A 25,231-nucleotide genomic window follows, 5' to 3' on the forward strand; every position below is an offset into this window, starting at 1 on the left:
AGATTGCCGGGAGAAATATCAACAACCTCAGATACCCAGAAGATACCTCTCTAATGGCAGAAAGTGAAGAGGAATTAAAGAGCCTCTAGATGGGGCTGAAAGAGGAGAGCACAAAAGCTGCCTTGAAACTCAACATCAAGAAAACTAAGATCATGCCATCCGGTCCTCTCACTTTCTGGCAAATAGGTGTGGAAGAAATGGAGGTAGTGACAGATTGAATTTTCTTGGGCTCCAAGGTCACTGCAGATGGGGACTGCAGCCAAGAAATTAAAAGTCGTTTGCTCCTTGGGAGGAAAGCTATGGCAAATCTAGACAGCATACTAACAAGCAGAGATGACACCCTACCAACAAAAGTTCATATAGTCAAAGCTATGGTTTTCCCAGTTGCTATGAAAAGCTGGATCATAAGGAAGCCTGAGCGCTGAAGAAGTGAGGCCTTTGAATTGTGGTGCTGGAGAAGACTCCCCAGAGTCCCTTGGACCACAAAGAGATCAAACCAGTCAATCTTAAAGGAAATCAACCCCGACCACTCTTTAGAAGGACAGATACTGAAGATGAAACTCAAATATTTTGGCCACCTAATGAGAAGGAACAACTCACTGGAGAAGACCCTGATGCTGGGAACGATTGACAGCAAAACGAGAAGGGGACAGCAGAGGATGAGGTGGCTAGATGGAGTCACTGAGGTAGGGGGTGTGGGCTTGGGTGGACTCTGAGGGATGATGGAAGACAGGAGAGCCTGGAAGAATGTTGTTCATGGGGTTGTGATGGGTCAGGCACGACTTTGTGACTAAACAACAACTAGCCCCCATAATAATAGGAAGATCATAGGTTGCTGAGATTAATTTAGCAATGTCTCAATTGTACTGAGCAGTCTCAGCATGGTAAAGGCAGACATCAGACTGAGCAGCACAATAAACAGTTTAAGGGTCTATTGTTATTAGAACAAGGCTTGAGCATCTGTCCTTTTCCTTTATAGAATGGCTCTGTAAATTGTGATGATACTATGATCCTAAAAGTAACATACTTTCATAAAGTATGGAATAATGGACACTAAAAATTTAAAAAGATGTAAAGTAATTCTGTACAAATAAGTAAAAATATATTTAAACTTACACTAATAACACAAGCATCTTTGGGATGACCATCTTTTGTTATATAACAGCCAATGGGAAATCCAGGATTGCAAAACTTCTGGTTATCTTCCACTTCGTAACACCATGTTACAGGCATATTGTCCACAATCCTATAAAAAACAGTGATTTTTTTTACATTTATTAAATGCCTCATGAAATGTATTTTAGGTGTTGTATGGTACATATAAAAACCTGTAACAAAAACACGATGGATTAACAAAATTCAATATAGTATGAAAAAGTTAAAAATATCTTATGGAAGATAAGGCTCTCAGTGGCTACCAGTCCTGATAACTATATGGCACCTCCAATATCAGAGGCAGTAAACCTAAGGAGCTAGGGAGAAAATCAGGCAAAGTTGCTACTGTACTCATGTCCTGCTTTTCCAAAAGCAGCTGGTTGGCTGCTGCGTGAACAGAATGTGAGACTAAATGGAGCCTTGGCATGATCCAGCATAGCTCTTGTGCTTTATATCAAAACATCATGGTAAAATACAATGCAAATTACAAAGGGAAAAGCTAAAAAACTCATCACAAGGGGAAAAAAAGAATACATTTTTTATTACTTACAATAAAATTTAAAATGCCTGAGAGAGCAAAAGGTTGCAAAAAGATAACAACATGGATGCCAGGCAAACTTCCCTAATGAGAGCACTGAAAAGCTGGAGAGCTACTACCAAAGAAGGCCTCAGATTGCGAGGGAGTGTACAAGCTCAAGTCTCAATCATGTAACTTTACACCCAAACCAGGCCAATGTGTATCTCTGACTAAATGAAACATCACAGAGTGGGTTAATATTATGAAGACATACAAAAATATTGAGAGACTATGTCATTTACCATTAAGTTTCTTTTTTCTTTGTTCTGGTTCAACAAAGAAAATCAGCAGATTGATAACAAGAATGGCATTACAGTTTATCTATGTGTGTTTATGTAAATATGGGTCTGGAGGAAGTGAAATACTGATCTCTTGCTTCCATCAGTGAAAAGCTGTTTGCATTGACTTTGAGGTCTTTCCTAGATACATTCCTCAAAAATCCATTTAAACTTCAAGATTAAAAGTTTTAATGCTCCATAAAACAATAGTCAGGTCTATAGATCACAAAATGGATTTTCTCTTCTCCAGGAAACAACCTTTGTTCCCAGGAACTTCTGACCAAATAGCCTGCAATAAGCTCAAAGCTGTTGATTGGTTTCCCAACAGTTCCTCTTGTTGCTTTGTATCTCATACACAATTCTATTCAAACCCCCAGTTTAACTTGCTCTCAGGAACAGAACTGTTATGTTGCTCATTTATTCCAACCTGGTTGGTAGTGATACAGGGAGCAAGCAAAGACTTTCTTTCGCATAAGGAGGCAGAATTTCTGTATGGTGGGCTCTCCACCAGCCTGAAATCTGATTTCTTGTCCCAGCCAAGAGTCGCTATAGCCTCAACAGTATGTATTATCTGTTCTTGGTCTCTCCCATCTTCTTTTGTTCAGCTTTCTTGCCTGCCTTTTCATCCATCTTGGTTTTCCTCCACCATCCTCACTGTTGCTTCTCTTGGGATTCTTCACCTGCCTTCTCCTTGTCTTCCCTTTATTCTCCCTGTTTTTCCCCTCATTCCTTTTCATCACAGGCCAAGGGTAGGCAAAAACTAGATAAAGATTATAGATAGGTCCTTCTGTGATTTACAGTAAACTGGCAAGCATTTCTGAAACCTAAATGTAATAGCTGTAACAAAATGATGGCCACTCTCACCCTAAATTATTAAACACTACTGAAATGAAGAAAATCTTCAGAAAATCTGAAGTAACAAGCAGAACATTTTTTCTATGGAAAGTCTATATGCTCTACTTAATTTGGATACTTGACTGAAATAAAAATCTTGGACTTAGAATCCTTTATCAGAGTGAGATAAAGCTCTGATTATTTATATTAATAAATAATATTAATAAATCTAAGTGTATGTCTTTTTTACCATGCTCTAGTTCATGGCTCGCAAGCATCTAGCAAATTACAAAGGCTTATAACACAAGTAACACTATCCTATGTATTTTTGGATTATGATTCTTATGTATGAAGGCACATCACCACAAAGGTATCTGAGATACAGGGAGAGTTGGGCAAAGAGGGAGGGTTCAAAAATACCCAGGAAGGGAACTCATGGTTTGTAGTTCTGCTGAGAATTCTAGGTTGTTCTAACAATACCTTCTTGTCATGGGTAAATCCTGAATAGTGGGTATTTTGCAGCACCTTTCACAGAATGGGCAAGAGTGGTCAAAATCTTAATGGCAGTACTACAGTACCACAAAGGTGTTTGGGATAGAAGAGGCAAAGGAGGAAGGAAACAAAAAACCCAAGAAATGAGAAGATAAACCACAGTTTCTCTGATCATTCACCAGACAAACCCCAAGAAGGATAACAAATGCATTATATGTAAGCCAGAAAATAGTGGGAAAGTTCTTCACAAAATTATACCAAGCTAAAGAGGCATCAGCTGAGAATATTCAAGAATATATACAAAAGGAAAACCTACCAAAATTTCCAGAGAACTATAAAAAAATATTAAATGAGGAAGTAACAATGACAGAGATAAGTGAAGCGATTAAAAGACAGAAAAATGATAAAACTCCTGGCCCAGATGGACTACCAGTGGACTATTATAAATGTTTTGAAGACATTTTAAATATACCATTGAAGGATGTATGTAATGCAGTTTTATCTGAAGCTAACATCCTGAATACATGCACTGAGGCAAATATTACCTTGAAACTGAAAGAAGATACTGACTGTATAGACCAGTATCACTGCAATCATTTTGTAATCCAATAAATGTGGATGACAAAATGTTTGCCTCGGTAATGGCAGAAATGTTGAAAAAAATTCTAACACACTTTATACATACAGATCATTATATGAGCATTATATTGGATATTCTAGAGTATTATGAAGTTAATTCTGAAAAACAAATTGCATTACTGTTTTTATATGCTCAAAAAGCATTTGACAATGTTAATTGGTAGTTTATGAAAGAACAATTAAAACAAATGGACTTTGGTGAAAAAATCATAAATGTAATAACAACTATTTATCAAAAACAGACTGCCAGAATAATAATTAATGGAGAATTTACAGAGACCAAAAATACCCAAAAAGGCACAAGACAAGGATGTCCCTTGTCACCACTGTTATTCATATTAATCTTAGAGGTTCTTAACAAAAAATTTAGGAAAGACATGGAGATTAAAGGAACTAGAATTAAAGATTAAATTTATAAGCTCCAAGCATTTGAGATGACTTAGTTTTTATTCTAGAAGATCCCGTGGCAACAGTACCTAAATTGTTAAAAAAAATAATAGAAGACTATGGAGAAGTTATGGGGATGAAAATAAACAGAGAAAAACCTAAATTATTAGTAAAAAAAACTGTACACTGAATCAAAGAACAGCTTTGATGGAACAAGTAGATCTTCAAATAGTGAAAAAGGTCAAATATTTGGGAATACATCTAACAGTCACATTGAAGCAAGATAATTATATCAAACTGTTTATAAAGATTAGGGCAGACTTAGAAAAATGGTCTAATCTACAAGTATTGTTGTTGGAAAGAATAGCTATAGTTAAAATGAACATATTGCCCAAGATTTTGTTTTTATTTCAAACAATTCCCATAAAAATTGAGAAAACGTTTTTTGATTATTTAAATATACACATTTTGAGATTTATATGGCAAAAGAAGAAACCAAGAATTAAAGTAAAAATGCTTCAGGAGACCAAAAGAAATGGGGGTTTTGGTCTTCCACATTGGTTGTTGTATTATCAAGCATGTGTTTTAGTGTAGTTAAAAGAATGGATAATATTAAGGAACAAAAGAATTTTATATCTTGAAGGGCACGATTTGCAAATGGGCTGGCATGCTTTTATGTGGTATGAGAAATGTAAAATGCATGGGTACTTTCAAAATCACCATATTAGAAATGCACTGATTTTGGTTTGGGAAAAATTAAAGATAAAACTTTATAATAAGGTACAGAGATGGATTTCTCCCATGGAAGCTTTTGTATACCCAAACGCATTCAATTTCAGTAAGATTGTGACTTATAATGATATCATGGATAATGATGGAAGACTGAAATCAAATCAAGGACTTCAAGAGCAGGGTACTGATCTCTCCTGGTGGCATCAAGTACAAATACAATCATGCCACCAGGAGATTTTAAAATGTATGGTTTCTATAAGGTCCAAACTATGTTTGATCAATTAATTTTAAAATCAGATGAAAAAAGATTAAAAGATTGTATAACTTTCTCAGAAATGAAAATGGAAGATGAACAAGTTAAAGAAACTATGATATCATGGGGATAAAACTTTGGGTATAACATTGAATTGCAGAGGTGGCAAAAGTTGTTGGAAAGAAATGTTAAGATAACTTTGGCAACTTCATATAAAGAAAATGTATATAAAATGTTTTATAGATGGTATTTGTCACAAATAGATTAGCTAAAATGTTTCTGAGTATGTCAAACAAGTGTTGGAAATGAAAACAAAAATCTGGTACTTTTACCACATGTGGTGGACTTGTGACAAAGCAAAAAAATACTGGGTTAAAATACATAGATGGCTTGAGGAAATGTTGCAAAGATCTGTAATGTTTAAACCAGAAATCTTTTTGTTAGGCATTCTCCCCAACGATTTTGATAAACAAAGTATATATTTGACTTTACATGTAATTACAGTGGTGAGGATTGTATTGCACAATGTTGGAGGAATGAAGAGTTACTGACTGAAGATTTGACCTTAAACAAGATATTGGACTGCGTGGAAATGAACAGACTGACTTTATCCCTTAAGGAAAAAGAAGATACAGCTTACTACCAAACATGGGAATTTTAATTAGGGTTGAAATACATAGCAATAGTAGAGAGAAATAAGACTTTGTACCCAGTATGTTTGAAGTCTTTGGAATAACTATTTGTTTAGTGAGTAGAAAACAATAAAACTTTGAAACATTATATGTAAACCAGGCCATACTACATCCTGCCTATCCCAAACTAGTCAGCTGATCTGCAAACGGAAGGGATAGTAATAAAATTATTCTTAAAATGCTAATTTAACTTGTACTAGCCGGATTAAGCCATTTTCTAATCTCATAGTAGGCAGATCTCTGGACTGCAAGATCTACTTTTTTCCTCTAGCACCATAAACTTCACCAACCTGAGTCAGATGAAAAACAGACTTAGATTTAGAATTGGAACAAGACACCTCTGAATACATGTTCAGTCAGATATTTGTTTTCAGTGCCACAAGTGGAGTACACAAACAAAATCCTTGCAGGCACAAACTCTGCCTAACTCAGAGCATGTTGAAGTGCAGACCACCTGGGAATTGCATGTAGCCACCCTGAGTTCCCAATGGGAGATAAGTGCAATATAATAAATATTTTTCTTCCATGTTTTCTTGGTTACAGCTGAATAATTTAGAAGAAAAAAGTATTTTGTTGTTGCTTCTGAAAAGCCACTGATGGTAAGACCCCTCTGTTGAAATCTACAGCAAATTATTTAAAAGTTTACTCGCAGACCCCAATCTACCTTCTGCTCATGTGTTCTAATTTAGGATTTTAAGCAAGCTGTCAGCGGAACAGCCATTCCTCAACAGAAATCCTGCAGGTTCTATTCTTATGCAAATACTATACAACTTAAACTGTTAAATATTACATGAAAAGTAAAAGATCATTAGTCCAAAGTTTTAACACATTAATTTGATTCATACATTTCTCTTCACCACTGAAACAGACTGGGTCTTTTAAAAGCTTAATTTGATTAGATCATGGTATAAGTGTGTATTGACAAACTGCAAATAAATGCAAAGTACCACCACCTCTATTGTAGCTTCCATTTATGATAAAATGTAGATACACTACCATTTCCTAACTTCTGCTAAAACTATATTTAAACATTAAAAATTAAATGTGAACTCACCAGTGATGCTGATAGTTCAGTAGCATACTCTTTTTCAGAAAATCTAGTTTTTGCTTGTGTTTCGGGTCTTTTAGATCATATGTTTTTGTACAAACAGATTTACATGTCTCTTTTTCCTTAAATTTAAACTGAAAAAAATGAGAAATATTTAGTCTATGGGAACTGCTTCCCTTTAACACATTTTCACTCAATTTATTTATGGGGGGGGGGTATTTCCAAATTATCTGAAGATCTATAGCAACATCAGTAACATAGCAATAGTTGAAAATCAAAATAACAAAAAAGTAAGCTGCTAGCTGTTGATTTACCACTGGTTCTCAAGTCAGTCTTTTACATGTTCCTGTTAAATTAATACATCATTTGTTTTGCAAGAAGAAATTTTTGCACAGTTTTTAGTTTGCCAAGTAATCCAACCAAACCACAACTAAAGACTATTTTGACCTGTTATGTCTTCACTTAAACAGAGGAGAATTTGAAAAATTCTTTTGAATTCTTTCAAATTAAAAAAACTGAACTGAAAAAATATTCATGTAATCAGTTGAGAAGGATATGATAAAAGCTTACAGCCAGTGAGCTCTGCTTACAGGCCTTTTCTAAATGGCAGACTCTTCCAGCTTGTTGTTGTTAGTCGCGAAGTCGTGTCTGACCCATCGTGACCCCCTGGACAACATTCCTCCAGGCCCTCCTGTCCTCCACCATCGCCCTGAGTCCACTTAAGCTCACACCAACTGCTTCAGTGATTCCATCTAGCCACCTCATCCTCTGCCGTGCCCTTCTTCTTTTCCCATCTATTGTTCCCAGCATTAGACTCTTCTCCAGGGAGTCCTTCCTTCTCATTAGGTGGCCAAAGTATTTGAGTTTCATCTTCAGGATCTGGCCTTCTAAAGAGCAGTCAGGGTTGCTCTCCTCTAGGACTGACCGGTTTGATCGCCTTGCGGTCCAAGGGACTCGCAGGAGTCTCCTCCAGCACCACAATTCAAAGGCCTCAGTCCTTTTGCACTCAGCCTTCCTTATGGTCCAGCTCCTCCAGCTACATATTGCTAATAACACTAATATAGTTAACATATTTAAAATATCTGCATGAATTATACATACTGATCTTATCTAAGTTTTGCTAGATGAGCATCTTAAAATATGAACATTTCCATGAAGTTGGAACTATTATACTATATTATGATCCAATCTGGTCCTCAAATCACTAAGAATCACTTGCAGTGGCAAGCAGGGTGAGGTCAGCACAGACTACTGAGATGGAAATGGCCTTAACTTTATTAAACATGTGAACAGCTTTACAACTAGAAAGCAAAAACTTGTGCAATAGTTTAAGGCATCAATCAAGGTTGGGATGAATGATGGTAGACACCATCTTGGGAGTGTAACATTCTTCCGTATCTTGATCTTAGTGGTGCATCATTATGAGCAATTCCAGTGAAGACTGGAAAGATGTTTTCTAAGCAACAATTCTCCACAGCTTGCGTACCTTTCATTTTATAACAATAGACTGAAGTGCTACTCAGCTCTGTTTAATTAGTTTAGGCAAACAATATAAAGGCGAGTCCAGTCAAACATAAGGGATGCCTAGGAGCAGCATACTCAGGTATGTTTCCCAGCTAGTTATGCTCATTCACAACTCTCTACTCACACACACATTAGTGAAAATGAGCCTTCACCAAATGGCAGAAATAATTTTCTCTGAAGAGGAAATCATGAAATTTCAAAACCCATTTTGGAGCAAAGAATAGATTCTGTAGTCACAGAATACAGAGAAAGCTACATAGAAGAGGGCATTTTTCTTAAAGCAGGGTGAAACCAGTTGGCATATAGCAGGAGGCTCCGGGCCCTGCCAGATGGCAGACTGCCGACAAGAATACTAGACACATGCAGCTGGACTCACTAGTATGGATACCATTTTAATTTCCACACAATGCAATACTACACATGTGTTGCAGGCTTTGCATTCTGGGGAAATTTAAATGCCAGTGAGCCTAGCTATCTGTGCCCACTGCTCCTTTCAGCACTACTGCCAGGTTATCTTATCACTACCAGGCAGGTAACCCAGTAGCTTGTTCATGGGCCTGCTTGACTGGACTCACCAATGCCATTTTGATTTCCTCCAATACAGGATTCAAATTACAATAATTGTATTGTGAAGAAATCTAAATGGCAGACAAATTAGGAAATCCAGCCATTCCTGACAGCAGGATGGGGAAAAACAACATGGTCAAAAAGGGTCCAACATTAGTAAGGCCTCCCAGAGCCCATGTGCTTGTGGTGCAAGGCCTGTCCTAAAACCTGCCCTGGTTAACATTCAGAAATTGGTACAAATTAGAAACATGCCATAAACCCAGATTTACTAGTTATATTCTGTAAATTATGTGTATCTTTCATTTTAAAATAAAGCATATACCTTATATGGAGATGGTTCAATCCTCTCTCCAAACAATACTTGACCAAGATTTTCAGATGGACGTTTCTCCCCAAGTTCTTGGCAAAAATCAAACCTATAGAAGAATACAGAACATCTGAATGCCACTTGAAAGAATGTTCCAATATGTAAACACAACATGGCATAGTTCAGTATCTTTTATGTCTAGACTATATGTTTGCAGATATCTGAATCTTTGGCAAAATGCATTTTCACAGCTATCTTAGGACAGTTACTAATCTATTTCATTAACCAACACTTTGACTCTTACGTTGGTTAGAGATGAAACAAATGTTTGATTCTACCTACTGTAAAACTCAGCATGAAGACAGATATATCCTACCAGTCTTTCACGCTCCTGCTTAAACAATGGAAATAATAAGGAAAGAAAAAAGTGGCAGAAATGCCTCTTGCTGCTCCTGCAAGTCCAGAACAAAATGAAATGAACAACTAAGTTTTCTGTAGTCTACTGGAAAGAGGGGAGAAGAATTCTGTATTCCGCATACAACACAGGGATGATGTCCACTGGCAACTGGATTTGTAAATTCCTGAAAAGAAATAGACTGGAAATAGGAAAAGTAGAGCAGAGAAAGCAATTTAATCCCCTTCTCAAATTTATCTCAACCCCACTTTGGCCACAACATGCCCTGTAGATTACAACACAGCTGTTCCTCTAAGCTAAGGCTGATTTTTACTCTTGAACCCTTCCCACTAATAACTCTGTGCTCTCCACCAAGTTTCTCACCCCTCATTGTCATTGTTGTCTCTGAGACGAAATGCCTTAAAATATGGATTTATTTTATTATTTATTTATTTTCCAATTTATATCCTGCCTTTTTCCTACAAAGGGCTCAAGGCAGCTTGCATCATTCTCCTCCCCCATCTTATCCCCACAACAACAACCCTGTGAGGCAGGTTGGGCTGAGAGTCTGTGACTGGCCCAAAGTCACCCAGTGGGCTCCATGGCTGAGCAGGGACTAGAACCCAGATCGGCTGAGTCCCATTCCTAGGCTCTTAACCACCACACCACACTGGCTCTCTTATCCTTGCAGGGTAGCTGTTTTATCACTTGAAGCAGCTGCTCTAACAAAAGAAGTAGGAGTTATTTTCTAAGCACATTCTTCTATTTGCTACCAATTGTAATAGCAACAGAAGCAGGGAATGAAGGTGCAGTGAGTAGAGACTATAACTAGCAAGTCAGCAAAATCCCTTTCAAGGAATGCCTTAGTTGATGCAAACATGCCAGCCTCAAAAGTTGAAAGATTTCAATCCCAAGTGCAAGGCTAGAACACACGTGCCTCTCTGTCACTTGGGGTAGGAATGAGGGGAGGAGTTAATCTAAGGAGACCTTCCCTACTACTTTTGGAAACTGTTATGCATCTCTACAGTCCACTTACGTATAAAGAGTCCCCTAGAAGTGTGCCCAGTGACCTTAGCCTCAGGATAAATGCAATATCCTGAAAGCACATTCCTCTATTCAAGGGAATAAAACACTGATAAATATAAATATGCTGCTTAAAATATATGTGGAGTATTTTTGTCTTCAGTTTTCTGTTCTTTCTGTATGTACTTTTCCAAATAAAAGTTTTGGCTAAGCTTAGCATTGTGTTCAAAGCATGAAATTAAGTGCCCAGAAAGGGGAAAAAAATCACGTACTAATCATTCTGTGACACACAGAGATGCAGAAGTGGGCATGCTGATTATTATTACTATATTTATATTCTGCCTGTTCCCAGTACTGAGAATCAAGGTGGCTTACAACATTAAAACATATATAATTATTTTATTTTATTAGACAAATAAATAGAAATATACAAAGATTAAAAATAGAAATACATCAGTAGAATATTAAAATCATATAAAATAAAAATGCTAAAACCATACAGAATAGAACTATTCCAACACAGTCATAGTAGACCTCATGAGCTAGTGATACTTAATAAGTAGGTGACTCCATTAGCTACTTAATTGGTAACACAAAACATTTTCTACATATCTAGATTTGAGATTCTAATGTGTAACAAGTAATTAATGCAGTAAAATTATGTTAATACACTGATGGTTCCCTGACCAGGAATGCCTATTAGTTTAAACATTATTCCCAAGCATGTTTTATTGAAAATACTATGAATAAATCACAAAATCAGCTTTTACAGCAGAATAAGTGAATCCTACCCTAGTAGTAGTAATAGCAGTAATAACAATAATATTCATTGCTATTAATGTCATTTATATACTACCCAATAGCCCGCACTTTCCACACAGTTAATTGGATTGTCTTGTTTGACAGTTCATAAAACAGACAATTTAAAAAAAAAACATTAAATTTTTCAAAATACAAATATTTTAAAACAGCTAAAACAGACATCAAATACCTGGTATGATTAGTCCCCATAATCCCTTAAATGTTTTTAAATGTCTTTAAATGCCTCAGCATAGAGAGCCATCTAAACATGGCTGTGAAAAGTTAACAAAGTTGGCAGCAGGTGGTTCTTAGTGGGGAAATCATTCCACAATTGGGGAGCTAACACTGAGAAGGCCCTCCCCTTTGCTTCTAACCTCTAAGCAGCATTTAACAGGCTAAAATTGTATAGCAAGCAGCCAACATTGCAATCCTATGCGTGTTTATATGGAAAAAAGTCCTGCCAGCTCCTAGCATACCCCAGCCAGCAAGGCTGTGGGATGACTACTCAGAGTTCAAGGTCTTTTTTCTGTCTAAACATGTATAATAAATCAATTATTAACAATCCACCTGAAATAGCATGGTCATAATATTATTATTTTTTTAGTCAAGCATTTAGGAAGTAATTCCACATTGCATATAACATTTAATAAGTACTAATGTACTTACGCAGTATATTCATAAGGAAGGACCGATTCCACAGAGTCCAGCCTATTTACAAACAGCTCTATATCAGACTTGAAAAGAGACAAAGAGAGATTAGTAGAGTGACAATAACTTAAGAGATACTGATGGTTATTAGAAATTACTCTGATCATTCTTTATTCAAAGTAAAAGGCCAAACTGCATAACCTAATACATGAAATAGAAATAAAACACTATGTATTGCATGAACAGGAAATATTAGACCTACATGCACCTATTTCACCTATCGAGACTGAAGTGATATGTCAATGAAGAACATTAAAAGAAAAATTTAAAAGAAAATCTTATTGCTGAACAAACATGGACTAGTAAAAATAGCCAATTCAAAGCATCATACATATGGAATTCGTGAACTATATAATATAATCTTCCCAATACTTAGGTAGGGTCTACACTAGAATCTGCTTTATACAGGTGCTAGTATTTTATTTTAATACTGCTGTGCCAGTGCTTTTGTGTTAATGAATACAGTACAGCATCCACTGTATAACATAACCAGCGTGGTGTAGTGGTTAAGAGCATGGGTCTGGGACTCAGGTGATCCGGTTGTAGTTCCCACTCAACCATTGGGTGACTTTGGGCCTGTCACAGACTCTCAGCCCAACCTACCTCACTGGGTTGCTGTTGCGAGGATAAGATTGAGAGCAGGAGGAGGAGAATGATATAAGCCACTTTGAGTTCTTTAAAAAAAGAAAAAGGCAGGATATAAATCTAATCAATACACAAACAACAAGAGGGGCAGACTTCTTAGGAACTCTGAACCAGAGAGAGCGCATGAGAAAGAGAGAGCGAGAAAGAGGTGTGTGAGGAGAAAATATTGTAAAACAAGTTATACAGGTTTAAAGCCTCTTCTACTGGTAAGAGTAATAATACTGCTAGATAGGCATATATGTGACTTTTTAGCAGGTAGAAACTACAGTTGCCCTACCTCCCAAGGAGGCCTAAGAGTAGTTTGCAGGGGAAAGGAATAATGAAGATGCAATAGCATTAAGACGACAGGCTCTGTGCTGTGAAAATGAACCAAACATGACAGCCAGTATGGTTTAATTATTAAGAGAAGCAGGAATGTGACTCAGGAGATTTGGGTTCTAGTCCCCACTCAGCCATGGAGCTACTTTGGATCAGTCATAGAATCTTAGTCAATCTACCTCACAGGGTTGCTGTTGTGAGAATAAGATTGAAAGGAGGAACAGAATTACATCAGGCAGGATATAAATATAATAAGTAAATAAAACAATAAATTTAATGTGCCACGATAAAACATTCAGATAGATTTATTCTTAGAGTAATTGGACTAATATGATAATCTACCATGACAGTAGCCAAGTGAATCACACCAAAATCTACCAGCTTTCTGTTTCCTTCATGGCCCCCTCCAACTCTACTATTCTATGATTCCAACAGTAATAATTCAAACATAAACACTAAATGTACAAACAGGACCTGAAGCTGGTCTTGACCCAGTATTTGTCCCTAACATACCTCTGAATTTGGGAAGTTCCCTTCAGTTATCTGTCATGTGTGACAGCTACTGATAGATGTTTCTGGCAAGTGTTTGTCTAATAGTTTTTGAAAGCCACCTAAGCTAGAGGCTTGAGTATCAGGTGAAGCAAAAGACGCACAAGGTTTTCAGGACAGATAGACTGATAGACAAGTGTCTCTTTATTGCACTGAGACTGTCAATCTAACACCTTAAGAAAAATGCCAGAATGACAATATTTCAGCATCTCCATAGAATAAAGTGAGCGGAATTAAACTTGAGAATGTCAGATATTTCTACTGATGGAGTCAAACTGCAACATGGGAAGGAAAAACCTTCAATCCTCTATACTGATTTTAGGTTTGCACACTTTGGAGAAACTAAACCCTAGAACAGTAGTCTTGGGGGGCTTCAACATTCATGTTAAGGTTAGTTCTAGAGTGCTCTTTAGGGAGTTTACAGCCTCTACAGGGTTGTCTCAATTTGTTACTGGCCTAGTGCACAAAAAAGCCATATCACAGATTTAGTCTGTGTCTCAAGCAAAGAACTGAGTGGAAAAAAGGGATGTCATAACCTTGATATTATGATTGCTTCCTAGCAAAGTTTGCCCTGCAGATGTTGCAACCAATTTGAATTGTTTGCTACTGAAAACTAATGAAATTTAATGGATTCCTTAATACTTGGGCAGGGGGAGTCCAGTCAACAGAGTGACAATACTGTTGAGACCCCAGTTTCACTTTGAAATAATTAAGATGAAATGGGTCATTAATACAATCATTCCAGGGCGCCTTTTCCAAAGCTACCTAGCCTCAACGATACTCTGATGTTGAAGGCAATGAAACAGGATGGATGATGGCTTGAACACAGGTGGCAGAAGTCTTGCTGTGGATAAGCCTGACTGCAAAGCCAATTTAGCACAGAGTGAGTGTCCTACGTGCCAGTGAGAACAGCAGTGGCTGATTTCACTGTTCCCACTACAATTTCAAGTAGTCTTCCAGAAGAGTTTTTAAAAGTGATCTGATGGTTACAAATATTGTCTCTGGTAAATGGAGCCCTAGCACCTTCAGAAGTCCACTGTGATTCTTCTACTAGGTACTTTCCAGGCAAAACTGTTCACTTTCAGAACAACTCTGGCATTTTCAGCTGTGCCAGTTGAGGTGTCCAATGCTGTGACTAGATAAATATAATAGGATCAGTTTCTACTTTTCGCAGCCTGATGACTCAGGTGGAGTGTTTCCACTACCACATCTGACCAAGTGATCATTTGATCATTGCCGTACTTGTTAAAGCTAGCCAAGGAGGTTTGAACAGATGAGTCCTGGATGTGGTGAAAGCATCTGTATGGGAGGAGAGATACCTGCCACTTTGAAAGTGACAGAAATACGAATGCTCCTTAATAAGTCCTTTCTAAATCCTTGTCAACTACCACTGTATCACAAATATTCCCCGTGAAGGGGGATTTCTTGGAAGAGTCACAGAAGAGCAATTGCAGGCATTCATGGAGGATAACAATTATCCTGATACAGTCCCATCCAAATATGAAGTCAACACCACTCCAATTTCAGAAGCAAACACATTCTAAAATAAAAGATGCGTAATGAGAAAAGACCAAACCTAGCCTCTTCACTTAACCAGTCTTTTAGCAGCCCATTTCATATATCTGGTTGTTGGCAGAATGCAGATTAAGCAGGAGATGTATTTCTGGACATTCTTAATGGTTTCATGTCCATTCATTTGATTTCCGAAGCACAAAAGGGGTGCAAATAACTTTCAAACAAAAAGCGGCAACCATCAACCTGTGGGAGAATTCTTATCTTTGCTTCTACCCCTTTCTATACTAGATAATAAGTACTGTGATAAGGAGCCCAACCCCTTTCAGATACATAGCATTACAGACAGATTCTTCTCCCCACCGCCTCCCCTCGAGAGAAATTTCAGGGAGGACCCTTCACGTTGCAAAAGTCGTCATTGTCCGTCAAGGCTACACACCTTGCACTTATGGTTGACCGACTCTTGCTCCTGACAGAAGTTGACGGGAGCCAGTCCAGGCAAGTAGAAGGACGAACCGAAGGGCGGCATGGCGGCCAGGAGCACGGCGGACAGCAAGGACCGGGCGGCAGCCATATCGAGAGGGAAAAGGAAGGGAAACAAGTTACCCGGGGCCCAGAGAACTGCCCAGACCTCTCGGCCGCTACTTCCGACTTCCTCAAGACACGTCAGCGCGCGCGGACGGAAAGGCGAGGCCGCAGTTGCGTGAAGAGTCACTTCCGGCCACCTCTTCCGCTTCTGCCTCGGTTACTATAGAAACGTTGGAAAAAGGCGGGGCGACGCTAGTGCTTGGGCGTGGTGCCGAGCCGCAGATCGCCTGGCTTCAGTTTGTTCATTTAAACGAAATCTACCGATTGGTCTATCTAGAAAAATTGGACTCTTCGAGCCGCTGACAGTTTAAAACTATTATTATCGTCATCACCATCAAACGGTTAATTACAAATAATTAGAAGCAGTAAAAACTTTTTGCATTTTAACATTTGTTCTATTTATTTACTGCCTTCTAATGCACGTTCCAAACGATTATTATTTCACATCAGTTAGTGAACCACTAGCCAGCGTGGCACAGAGAACTGGCGCTAAGGAGGTCGACCTTAAATATCTCACGCAGGCCCCTTGGGCAACAAGGAACAAGAACACTATAAACAACAGCATACAGAAATGAATGTAACAACAATTATTACTATTGACATGAGAAAAGTCTTGAGCCATCTCAGGGATGGAAGCCAACATCAGAAAGATTCTCCCCATGCCATGGGGCGGTCTACAGGATCATGCTGCAATCTCAGCTATTCTTTTGAGCATGAGATTTAATAACTTACAGTTCACCAGGAATGCACATACAACACTGCATTCACACAAAAGCACAGGTACCTCCTTGGGCATCTGTTCAAATCCCAAGATCCATGCAGCTTTGTAAACTAAACATCGACCATGGTATCCTTCTGGATAGGCTAACGGGATTGGGAGTTGGAGGCACTGCTTTGTAGTGGTTCCGCTCCTACCTTGACGGCCGATTCCAGAAGGTGGTGCTGGGGGACTTTGGCTCTGCGCCGTGGCAGCTATGCCATAGAGTACCGCAGGGGTCCATTTTGTCCCCCTTCCTATTTAATATCTACATGAAACCGCTGGGAGAGGTCATCAGGAGGTTTGGGCTGCGGAGTCATCAGTATGCTGATGACACCCAGCTCTACCTCTCTTTTTCAAGTAACCCAGGTGAGGCAGTGGCTGTACTTAACCGGTGCCTGGCTGAGGTAATGGGCTGGATGAGGGCCAATAAACTGAAGCTCAATCCAGATAAGACAAAGGTTCTGTTGGTGGGTGGTTCGGGCTTCTGGGTAGGTGACTTGGACATTGCCCTGGGCAGGGTTGCACTCCCTCTAAAGGACAGGGACCGCAGCTTGGGAGTGCTCCTCGACCTGGAGCTGTCCTTGGAAGCCCAAGTGACAGCAGTGGCGAGGAGTGCTTTCTTTCAGCTTCGGCAAATCTATCAGCTGCGTCCCTACCTGGAGAAGGATTGCCTAACAACAGTAACACATGCATTGGTTACTTTCCGGTTGGATTTCTGCAACGCGCTCTATGTGGCCGCGTAGAAAACAGTCCGGATACTTCAGATGGTTCAGAATAGAGCAACCAGGATGCTGTCGGGTATTGGGCGTTATTCTCATATAACCCCAGCCCTCTATCAGCTCCACTGGCTTCACAACAAAGTCTGGGCTCAATTCAAGGTGCTGGTCATTACCTATAAAGCCCTAAACAGCTTGGGACCAGGATTCCTAAAGGAAAGCCTTTTTCCTTATTTGCCCTCCTGCCCCCTGAGATTGGCAACAGAAGCCCTCCTCCGGGAACCCTCTGTGAAAGATGTTAGGAGACAGAGTACCCGAAGGAGGGCCTTCTCTGCGGTGGCACCCCAACTATGGAATGTGCTCCCCAGAGAGGTCTGCCTGGTGCCGTCATTATATGTTTTTCAGCACCAGGTTAAGACCTTTTTATTTAATCAATATTTTAATATGTTTCAATATTGAATTTTAATATTGTATTTTATTAATTTGCAGCCAGAGTGGGTCGTTAATTTATTTATGCTGTTATCTGTCCAGAGACGTTAGTAATTGGCTGGCATACAAATTTTATAAATAAATAAATTGTTGTTGTTAGTTGCAAAGTCATGTCCGACCCATCGCGACCCCATGGACAACATTCCTTCAGGCCTTTCCGTCCTCCACCATCCCCCGGAGTCCACACAAGCTCACACCAACTGCTTCAGTGACTCCATCTAGCCACCTCATTCTCTGCTGTTCCCTTCTTCTTTTGCCATCAATTGTTCCCAGCATTAGGCTCTTCTCCAGTGAGTCCTTTCTTCGCATTAGGTGGCCAAAGTATTTGAGCTTCATCTTCAGGATCTGGCCTTCTAAAGAGCAGTCAGGGTTGATCTCCTCTAGGACTGACTGGTTTGATAGCCTTGCAGTCCAAGGGACTCGCAGGAGTCTCCTCCAGCACCACAATTCAAAGGCCTCTGTCCTTCGGCACTCAGCCTTCCTTATGGTCCAGCTTTCACAGCCATACATTGCAACTGGGAAAACCATAGCCTCGACTATACGCACTTTTGTTGGCAGGGTGATGTCTCTGCTTTTTAGTAAGCGGTCTAGATTTGCCATAGCTTTCCTCACCAGGAGCAAGCATCTTTTAATTTCTTTGCTGTAGTCCCCATCTGCAGTGATCTTGGAGCCCAGGAAAATAAAATCTGTCACTACCTCCATTTCTTCCCCATCTATTTGCCAGGAAGTGAGAGGACCGGATGCCATGATCTTAGTTTTCTTAATGTTGAGTTTCAAGCCAACTTTTCCTCCTTCACCCGCATCAAGAGGTTCTTTAGTTCCTCTTCACTTTCTGCCATGAGAGTGGTATCATCTGCATATCTGAGGTTGTTGATATTTCTCCCAGCAATCTTAATTCCAACTGGTGATTCACCTAGCCCCGCCTTTCTCATGATGTGCTCTGCATATAAGTTAAATAGGCAGGGCGACTGCATACAGCCTTGCTGAACTCCTTTCTCAAATTTGAACCAATCAGTGGTTCCGTGTCCAGTTCTCACTGTTGCTTCTTGACCCGCATATAGGTTTCTCAAGAGACAAATAAGATGGTCTGGTACTCTCATCTCTTTAAGAACTTGCCACAATTTGTTGTGATCCACACAAGCAAAGGTTTTAGCATGCTCAATGAAGCAGATGTTTTTCTGGAACACCCTAGCTTTCTCCATGATCCAGCATGTGTTGGCAATTTGATCTCTAGTTCCTCTCCCTCTTCGAAATCTTGCCTGTACTTCTGGTAGTTCTCAGTCCACATACTGCTGGATCCTAGCTTGTAGGATTTTGAGCATAACTTTGCTAGCATGTGAAATGAGTGCAATGGTGTGGAAGTTTGAACATTCTTTGGCATTGCCCTTCTTTGGGATGGGAATGTAAACTGACCTTTTCCAATCCTGTGGTCACTGCTGAGTTTTCTAAATTTGCTGGCATATTGAGTGCAGCACTTTTACTGCATCATCTTTTAAGATTTTGAATAGCTCAGCTGGAATACTGTCACCTCCACTAGCTTTGTTGTTGCTCAGACTTCATAAGGCCCATTTGACTTCACATTCCAGGATGTCTGGCTCGAGGTCAGTGATCACCCCATCGTGGTTATCATGGATGTTAAGCTCTTTCTTGTGTAGTTCTTCTGTGTAATCTTGCCATCTCTTCTTAATCTCTTCTGCCTCTGTTAGATCCCTATCGTGCCCATCTTTACATGAAACTTTCCCTTCATATCTCCAATTTTCTTGAAGTGCTCTCTGGCACTCCCTATTCTATTGTCTTCTATTTCTTTGCACTGTTCATTTAAGAAGGCATTCTTATCTCTTCTAGCTATTCTCTGGAATTCTGCATTCAATTGAGTGTATCTTTCTTTTTCTCCCTTGCCTTTCGCTTCCCTTCTTTCCTCAGCTATTTGTAAAGCTTCCTCAGATAGCCATTTTGCTTTCTTGCATTTCTTTTTCTTTGCGATGGTTTTAGTCGCTACCTATTGTACAATGTTGCGAACCTCTGTCCATAGATCTTCAGGCACTCTGTCTATCAGATCTAATTCCTTAAATCTATTTGTCACCTCTACTGTATATTAATCAGGGATATGATTTAGGTCACACATGAGTGGCCTAGTGCTTTTCCCTACTTTCTTCAATTTAAGCCTAAATTTTGCAACGAGAAGCTCATGATCTGAGCCACAGTCAGCTCCTGGTCTAGTTTTTACTGACTGTATAGAGCTTCTCCATCTTTGGCTGCAGAGCACATAGTCAATCTGAGTTCTGTGTTGACCATCTGGTGATGTCCATGTGTAGAGTCGTCTCTTGGGTTGTTGGAAAAGAATGTTTGCTAAGACCATTGTATTCTCTTGACAAAATTCTACCAGCCTCCGCCCTGCTTCATTTTGTACTCCAAGGCCAAACTTGCCTGTTATTCCGGTTATCTTTTGGCTTCCTTCTTTAGCATTCCAGTCCCCCACGATGATAAGGGCATCATTTTTGGGTGTTAATTCTAGAAGGTGTTGTAGGCCTTCACAGAACTGGTCAACTTCAGCCTCTTCAGCACCAGTGGTTGGGGCATAGACTTGGACTACTGTGATGTTGAATGGTTTGCCTTGGATTCGAACTGAGATCATTCTGTCATTGTACTACTTTTCCTATTCTTTTATTGACTATGAAGGCTACTCCATTTCTTCTGAGGGATTCTTGCCCACAGTAGTATAGCTGAGGGTCATCTAAATTAAATTCACCCATTCCTGCCCATTTTAGTTCACTGATTCCTAAGATGTTGATGTTCAGTCTTGTCATCTCTTGTTTGACCACACCGAGCTTGCCTTGATTCATGGATCTTACATTCCAGGTTCCTATGGAGTATAGATCTTTGCTGCATCGGACTCTCCTTTCACCACCAGATACATCTGCAACTGAGTGTCCTTTCGGCTTTGACCCAGTTGCTTCATTCTTTCTGGCACTACTAGTACTAGCCCTCCGCTCTTCCCCAGTAGCATATTGGACACCTTCCGACCTGAGGGGCTCATCTTCCGGCGTCCTATCTTTTTGCCTTTTGGTGCTGTCTGTGGGTTTTCATGGCAAAGATACTGGAGTGGGTTGCCATTTCCTTCTCCAATGGATCACATTTTGTCAGAGCTCTCTGCTATGACCTGTCTGCCTTGGGTGGACCTGCATGGCATAGCTTCATTGAGCTACGCAAGCCCCTTCTCCATGACAAGGCAGTGATCCATGAAGGAGAATAAATAAATAAAAATAAATAAAAACAGCTTAGCAGGCACAGACCGACTTGGCTGCAATGCTGAGGTTTTCCAGGCTTTTAGTCCTGGGGAATATTAACATCCAAGCCAAAGATTCCCTATCTGGGAAGGCTCAGGGTTCCATGGCTCCTCAGCAACTATGAGGCTACCCCAAAATGTCATTCCAATACATGAGGTGGGGCACACTCTGGATTTGGAATTTTCAGCCAGCCATGGGGATAGTAATCTGAAAGTGTCAGAAGGTTCTGTTTTGCACTTATAAGTTTGTAATGGTATGAAAAGGAGCAACTTCAGAACAAATATGCAAAGAAATCTGGAGGAAAGAGAGGATTTCTACTAACTAATATGTTTTTAAAGTTGTATGTCCTGGAAAAGATTCCATCACCTCAAACCATCATCCAAGCTTTCCTCAATATTTACAGAGTCTAGAGCAGAACAAGCAAAATGCTTGGAGAAAAGAAGACAGATTCTGAACAATGAATATAGATATCTATATCCACAGTGAATGTGGACCTAAGTGTGAAATATCATTTCCTCCCTCTAAAATAAAGTTAGGAAATGTCTGACTTACAAAATAGAAACTTTCCTGGTCCCGGTTTAATCACCAAATACAAGCCCATCCCTAAGCATTTAGAAAAACGTTGTCATTCTTCAGTAAAACAAGTCTCACAAGTACATTGGAACAATAAATAATGGGATCTAACAAGAAAATATGGAAGCAGGATTAAAAATTATGTAAGATTCAAATACTCTAAAATATTTTTTCAATAAAACATATGGGAAGACAATGGCTAAGAGCAACTAAAAATAATGTGCCATTATAGTAAACAAACAAGCAAAAGTGCTATAGTTTGCTATTGTTACACAGCTTCTCTCCTTCAGATTCTCTCTTCACTTTATTAAAGCAGATTTTAAACTACTTATTATGAATGCAAAGATTAGTAATAATGAGACCTCTTTAAACTATTTCCCACTTTGGTCTCTCTGCTTCCCCCACTTCTCTTGAGCTGAAGACAGTTTCAGAGAACTGAAAATGCTTTGACAGCATGGCGATGTCGTTGTCCTCACTGTTGTCTCCTCCTCCTCCTCCCGCTTCTCCTCCGTGGTTTGCAAACTCTCTTTGAAGGGCTGCCAGTGTCTTCTACTTGAACCTCTGCCCTCTGATGGACTCCTGTTCTGTTTCAGTTTAAAGACAAAGAACTGAAAAAACTGTTGCCCATCATCAGTTAGCCCTTGCACAGAGACTGAAGAAGCAGGCACACAGTTTACCCAATGACCATCTTCTGCACTAGAGTATTTATTTATTTATTTATTTATTTATTTATTTATTTATTTATTTATTTAAAACATTTCTATGTCGCCCCCATCGCAAGAAAGCCTCGGGGCGGCTCACAAAGAATACATAAATAATGATAATATAACAATTAAAAAAAATCATTTAAAAACCCCCAGTGCATTCTCGGCTAAAAAATGTAAAATCCTAATTAATTCAATAATTTAACAATTAAAATAAGTTTTAAATAAAAAGGTCTTGGCCTGGTGCCGAAAAACAAATAACAATGGCGCCAGGCGGACCTCTCTGGGGAGCGCATTCCATAGATGGGGCACCACCACAGAGAAAGCCCTCCTCCGGGTACTCACCCTCCTAATATCATTCACAGAGGGTTCCCGGAGAAGGGCATCTGTTGCTGATCTCAAGGGGCGGGAGGGCATATATGGACGCAAGCATTCCTTTAGATACCCAGGACCCAAGCCGTTGAGGGCTTTATAGGTCATAACCAACACCTTGAATTGGGCCCGGACTTCAATTGGGAGCCAGTGGAGCTGACGGAGAACTGGGGTCATATGAGAACAACACCCAGTCCCGTCAGCAACCTGGCAGCTCTATTCTGCACCAATTGAAGTATCCGGACCGTCTTCAAGGGTAGCCCCACGTAGAGCGCGTTACAGAAATCTAATTGGGAAGTTCGGGAGTAGAAAGCACTAGGTTTCTATTTAAAGTATAATAATAATAAATTAATATTCATACATAGAAATGAGGACATGAAAATTTTATAGACATCTCTGTCCATTTTTGGTGATACATTCTCTCATGCTCATTCTCTCTCTGTCTCTCTGATGATTTGTGAGAACCACCCTAGGTATAACAGAGACAGCTTGTCAGTGGTGTATACACATTCTACTATTTCCTCTGTTCACAAGGTTTTGTAGTGTTCAAAAAACTGCAGACTCTGTTTGGCCAGAGACTACACATCATTGTCAGTTTTCATAAGCCAGCCAATGCTTCTGTGATATTTACATTACAATCTACTACATGACTTATTCGCAGGAGAGTGGACATAGGATTGCAACCTAAATGGTCTTTTGCCCTTCTAGGCACACTGCATGCATAAAAAAGGCTCCATGCCACCTTAAGCAGCTTTCTTCTCCCACAGTTGACTGAGGGTCAAGCTGCAGGTGATAATAAATGTGTGGTTCAATGTCAGAAATGGCAGCTACTAATTGCATTGAAAAGCAAACACCAGTATCGATTGGAAGTGTACAAAGAGTTATGCAGCTGCCAGTTTTGTTCGAACTGGCTGATTCTCACAAAACAACAGCCCATGGATTAGACACCCAGTGGGCACAAGAGTGGGCATGCTGGTGCCACCAGCCACGTCTGCTTTTAACCTCATGAAAATCTGGCGTCTAGCCCCGAAACACTCCAGCACTCTGGGTTTTCACATCATGCTCAACAACCAAGGAACAGGTCAATCACAGGTAGCTGAGTCAAGAGATAGGTGCACAGGAGGCAGTGCAGGTTTTCCTTCCCGCTTGTTCCCAGCAGCCCATGTGTTAAATTGTCATTAGGTGCAAACCATGCCAATGAGCCAGGCACGTAGAGTCCCTCTCCCTGCCTACTGCAGTGTTGATCCTAATGCAGAGCTGGAGAATGAAGTACTTGCTTGTTATGGTCTTTAAAAAGATACATATCATGCTAAACAATCTAGTAGCACATGTAGTAAGGGTTAGCTCAAGCCATTTGCTGCCTGGGGGAAATACGCAATGGCATCCCTTCCCATCCTTAATTCAAGACTGGTGATATGCCAGTCTCTCCGCTGCATGTGCAGGCTAGCTCACAGGGGCCCAGAGCAGTCCATGCAGCACGTTCACAGCTCTGCCTTCAGCACCGCGCACTCTTTCCTGGATATCTGCCTGAGATGCTGCAAATTGCCACATTCCTAAACCCATTCCTGATTCTCCCCTTTCTCTCTTTTATGTAGTGATTCCAAGAGCAGAAAGGAAGAAAACTGTTCCTTGCTTTAATTCCTGTAAGTGGTGTGAGAGGTATACAAAGCAAATCTTGTTTGCACATTGGAGCAAAACAGCAATGACTTGGTGGGTCATTGCTTTTATGGTGCAGTCATCCTACATTAGTAATGGAATATTAGGGGGAGTCCAAAAATTGTAGTCTTCCTTCATTTTTCCACCACTTCTTCCTTTTTTCCAGACAGAGAAAATGCTCCTTGAGGAGGAAAAGATGGGAAAGCTGCATGATGTCTTTTGACTAGCAGTGCTAAGAGTCCTCCATGTGGAAACGCTCCAAGCATTTATGTTTCTTGTTTGAAGGTTTTGGCTAAGAAAGTTCTTTGGCCAAAGATGTACCTCCAAAGGGAGCAGGGGAGAGAGGGTTGCTTTCTATTATACTGGCAAGCACATCTTTACAGAGTTTATGTATTGTTCATCCATTAGAAACCCAAAGGATGGATTCTTAAGACACTGCCTAAAAATAGAGATGCTTTTTGTAAAAAATATTAAATGGGGTGGAATATGAATGGGCTACAGCAACACTTCCCAATTGAACTAAAACAGATTGGTGTATGTGCCCTCGGTTTACCAGTCACTTAAGTACATTAACTGCAAGCCAAATAGACCCTGGAGATTTTCCACATCTAAAATGACAGGTTTTTTAAAAATTATTCTTTGCAATCTTGT

General features: G+C 39.8%; 1 protein-coding gene across 2 annotated transcripts in view; it reads right to left on the reverse strand.

The window, feature by feature from the left end:
- The window catches only part of TM9SF2 (transmembrane 9 superfamily member 2), a 38,837-nt gene extending 22,726 nt beyond the window's left edge, over positions 1-16,111 (reverse strand). Inside the window, exons 1-5 of one of the 2 annotated variants that reach the window (XM_044428508.1) lie at positions 15,875-16,111; positions 12,370-12,437; positions 9,501-9,594; positions 7,094-7,221; positions 1,117-1,246 (exon numbers count right to left, since the gene is read on the reverse strand). In XM_044428508.1, coding sequence (XP_044284443.1) covers positions 1,117-1,246; positions 7,094-7,221; positions 9,501-9,594; positions 12,370-12,437; positions 15,875-16,009 — 555 coding nt within the window. In that variant the 5' untranslated portion in view covers positions 16,010-16,111. The remainder of the gene's footprint in view (positions 1-1,116; positions 1,247-7,093; positions 7,222-9,500; positions 9,595-12,369; positions 12,438-15,874) is intronic. The other variant, XM_044428507.1, reaches the window with a different exon arrangement.
- Positions 16,112-25,231: the final 9,120 nt, after the last annotated feature.

This window comes from Varanus komodoensis, unplaced genomic scaffold, assembly GCF_004798865.1.
Source record: "Varanus komodoensis strain SLA01 unplaced genomic scaffold, ASM479886v1 scaffold2, whole genome shotgun sequence".
In the NCBI taxonomy this organism is placed as follows: domain Eukaryota; kingdom Metazoa; phylum Chordata; class Lepidosauria; order Squamata; family Varanidae; genus Varanus; species Varanus komodoensis.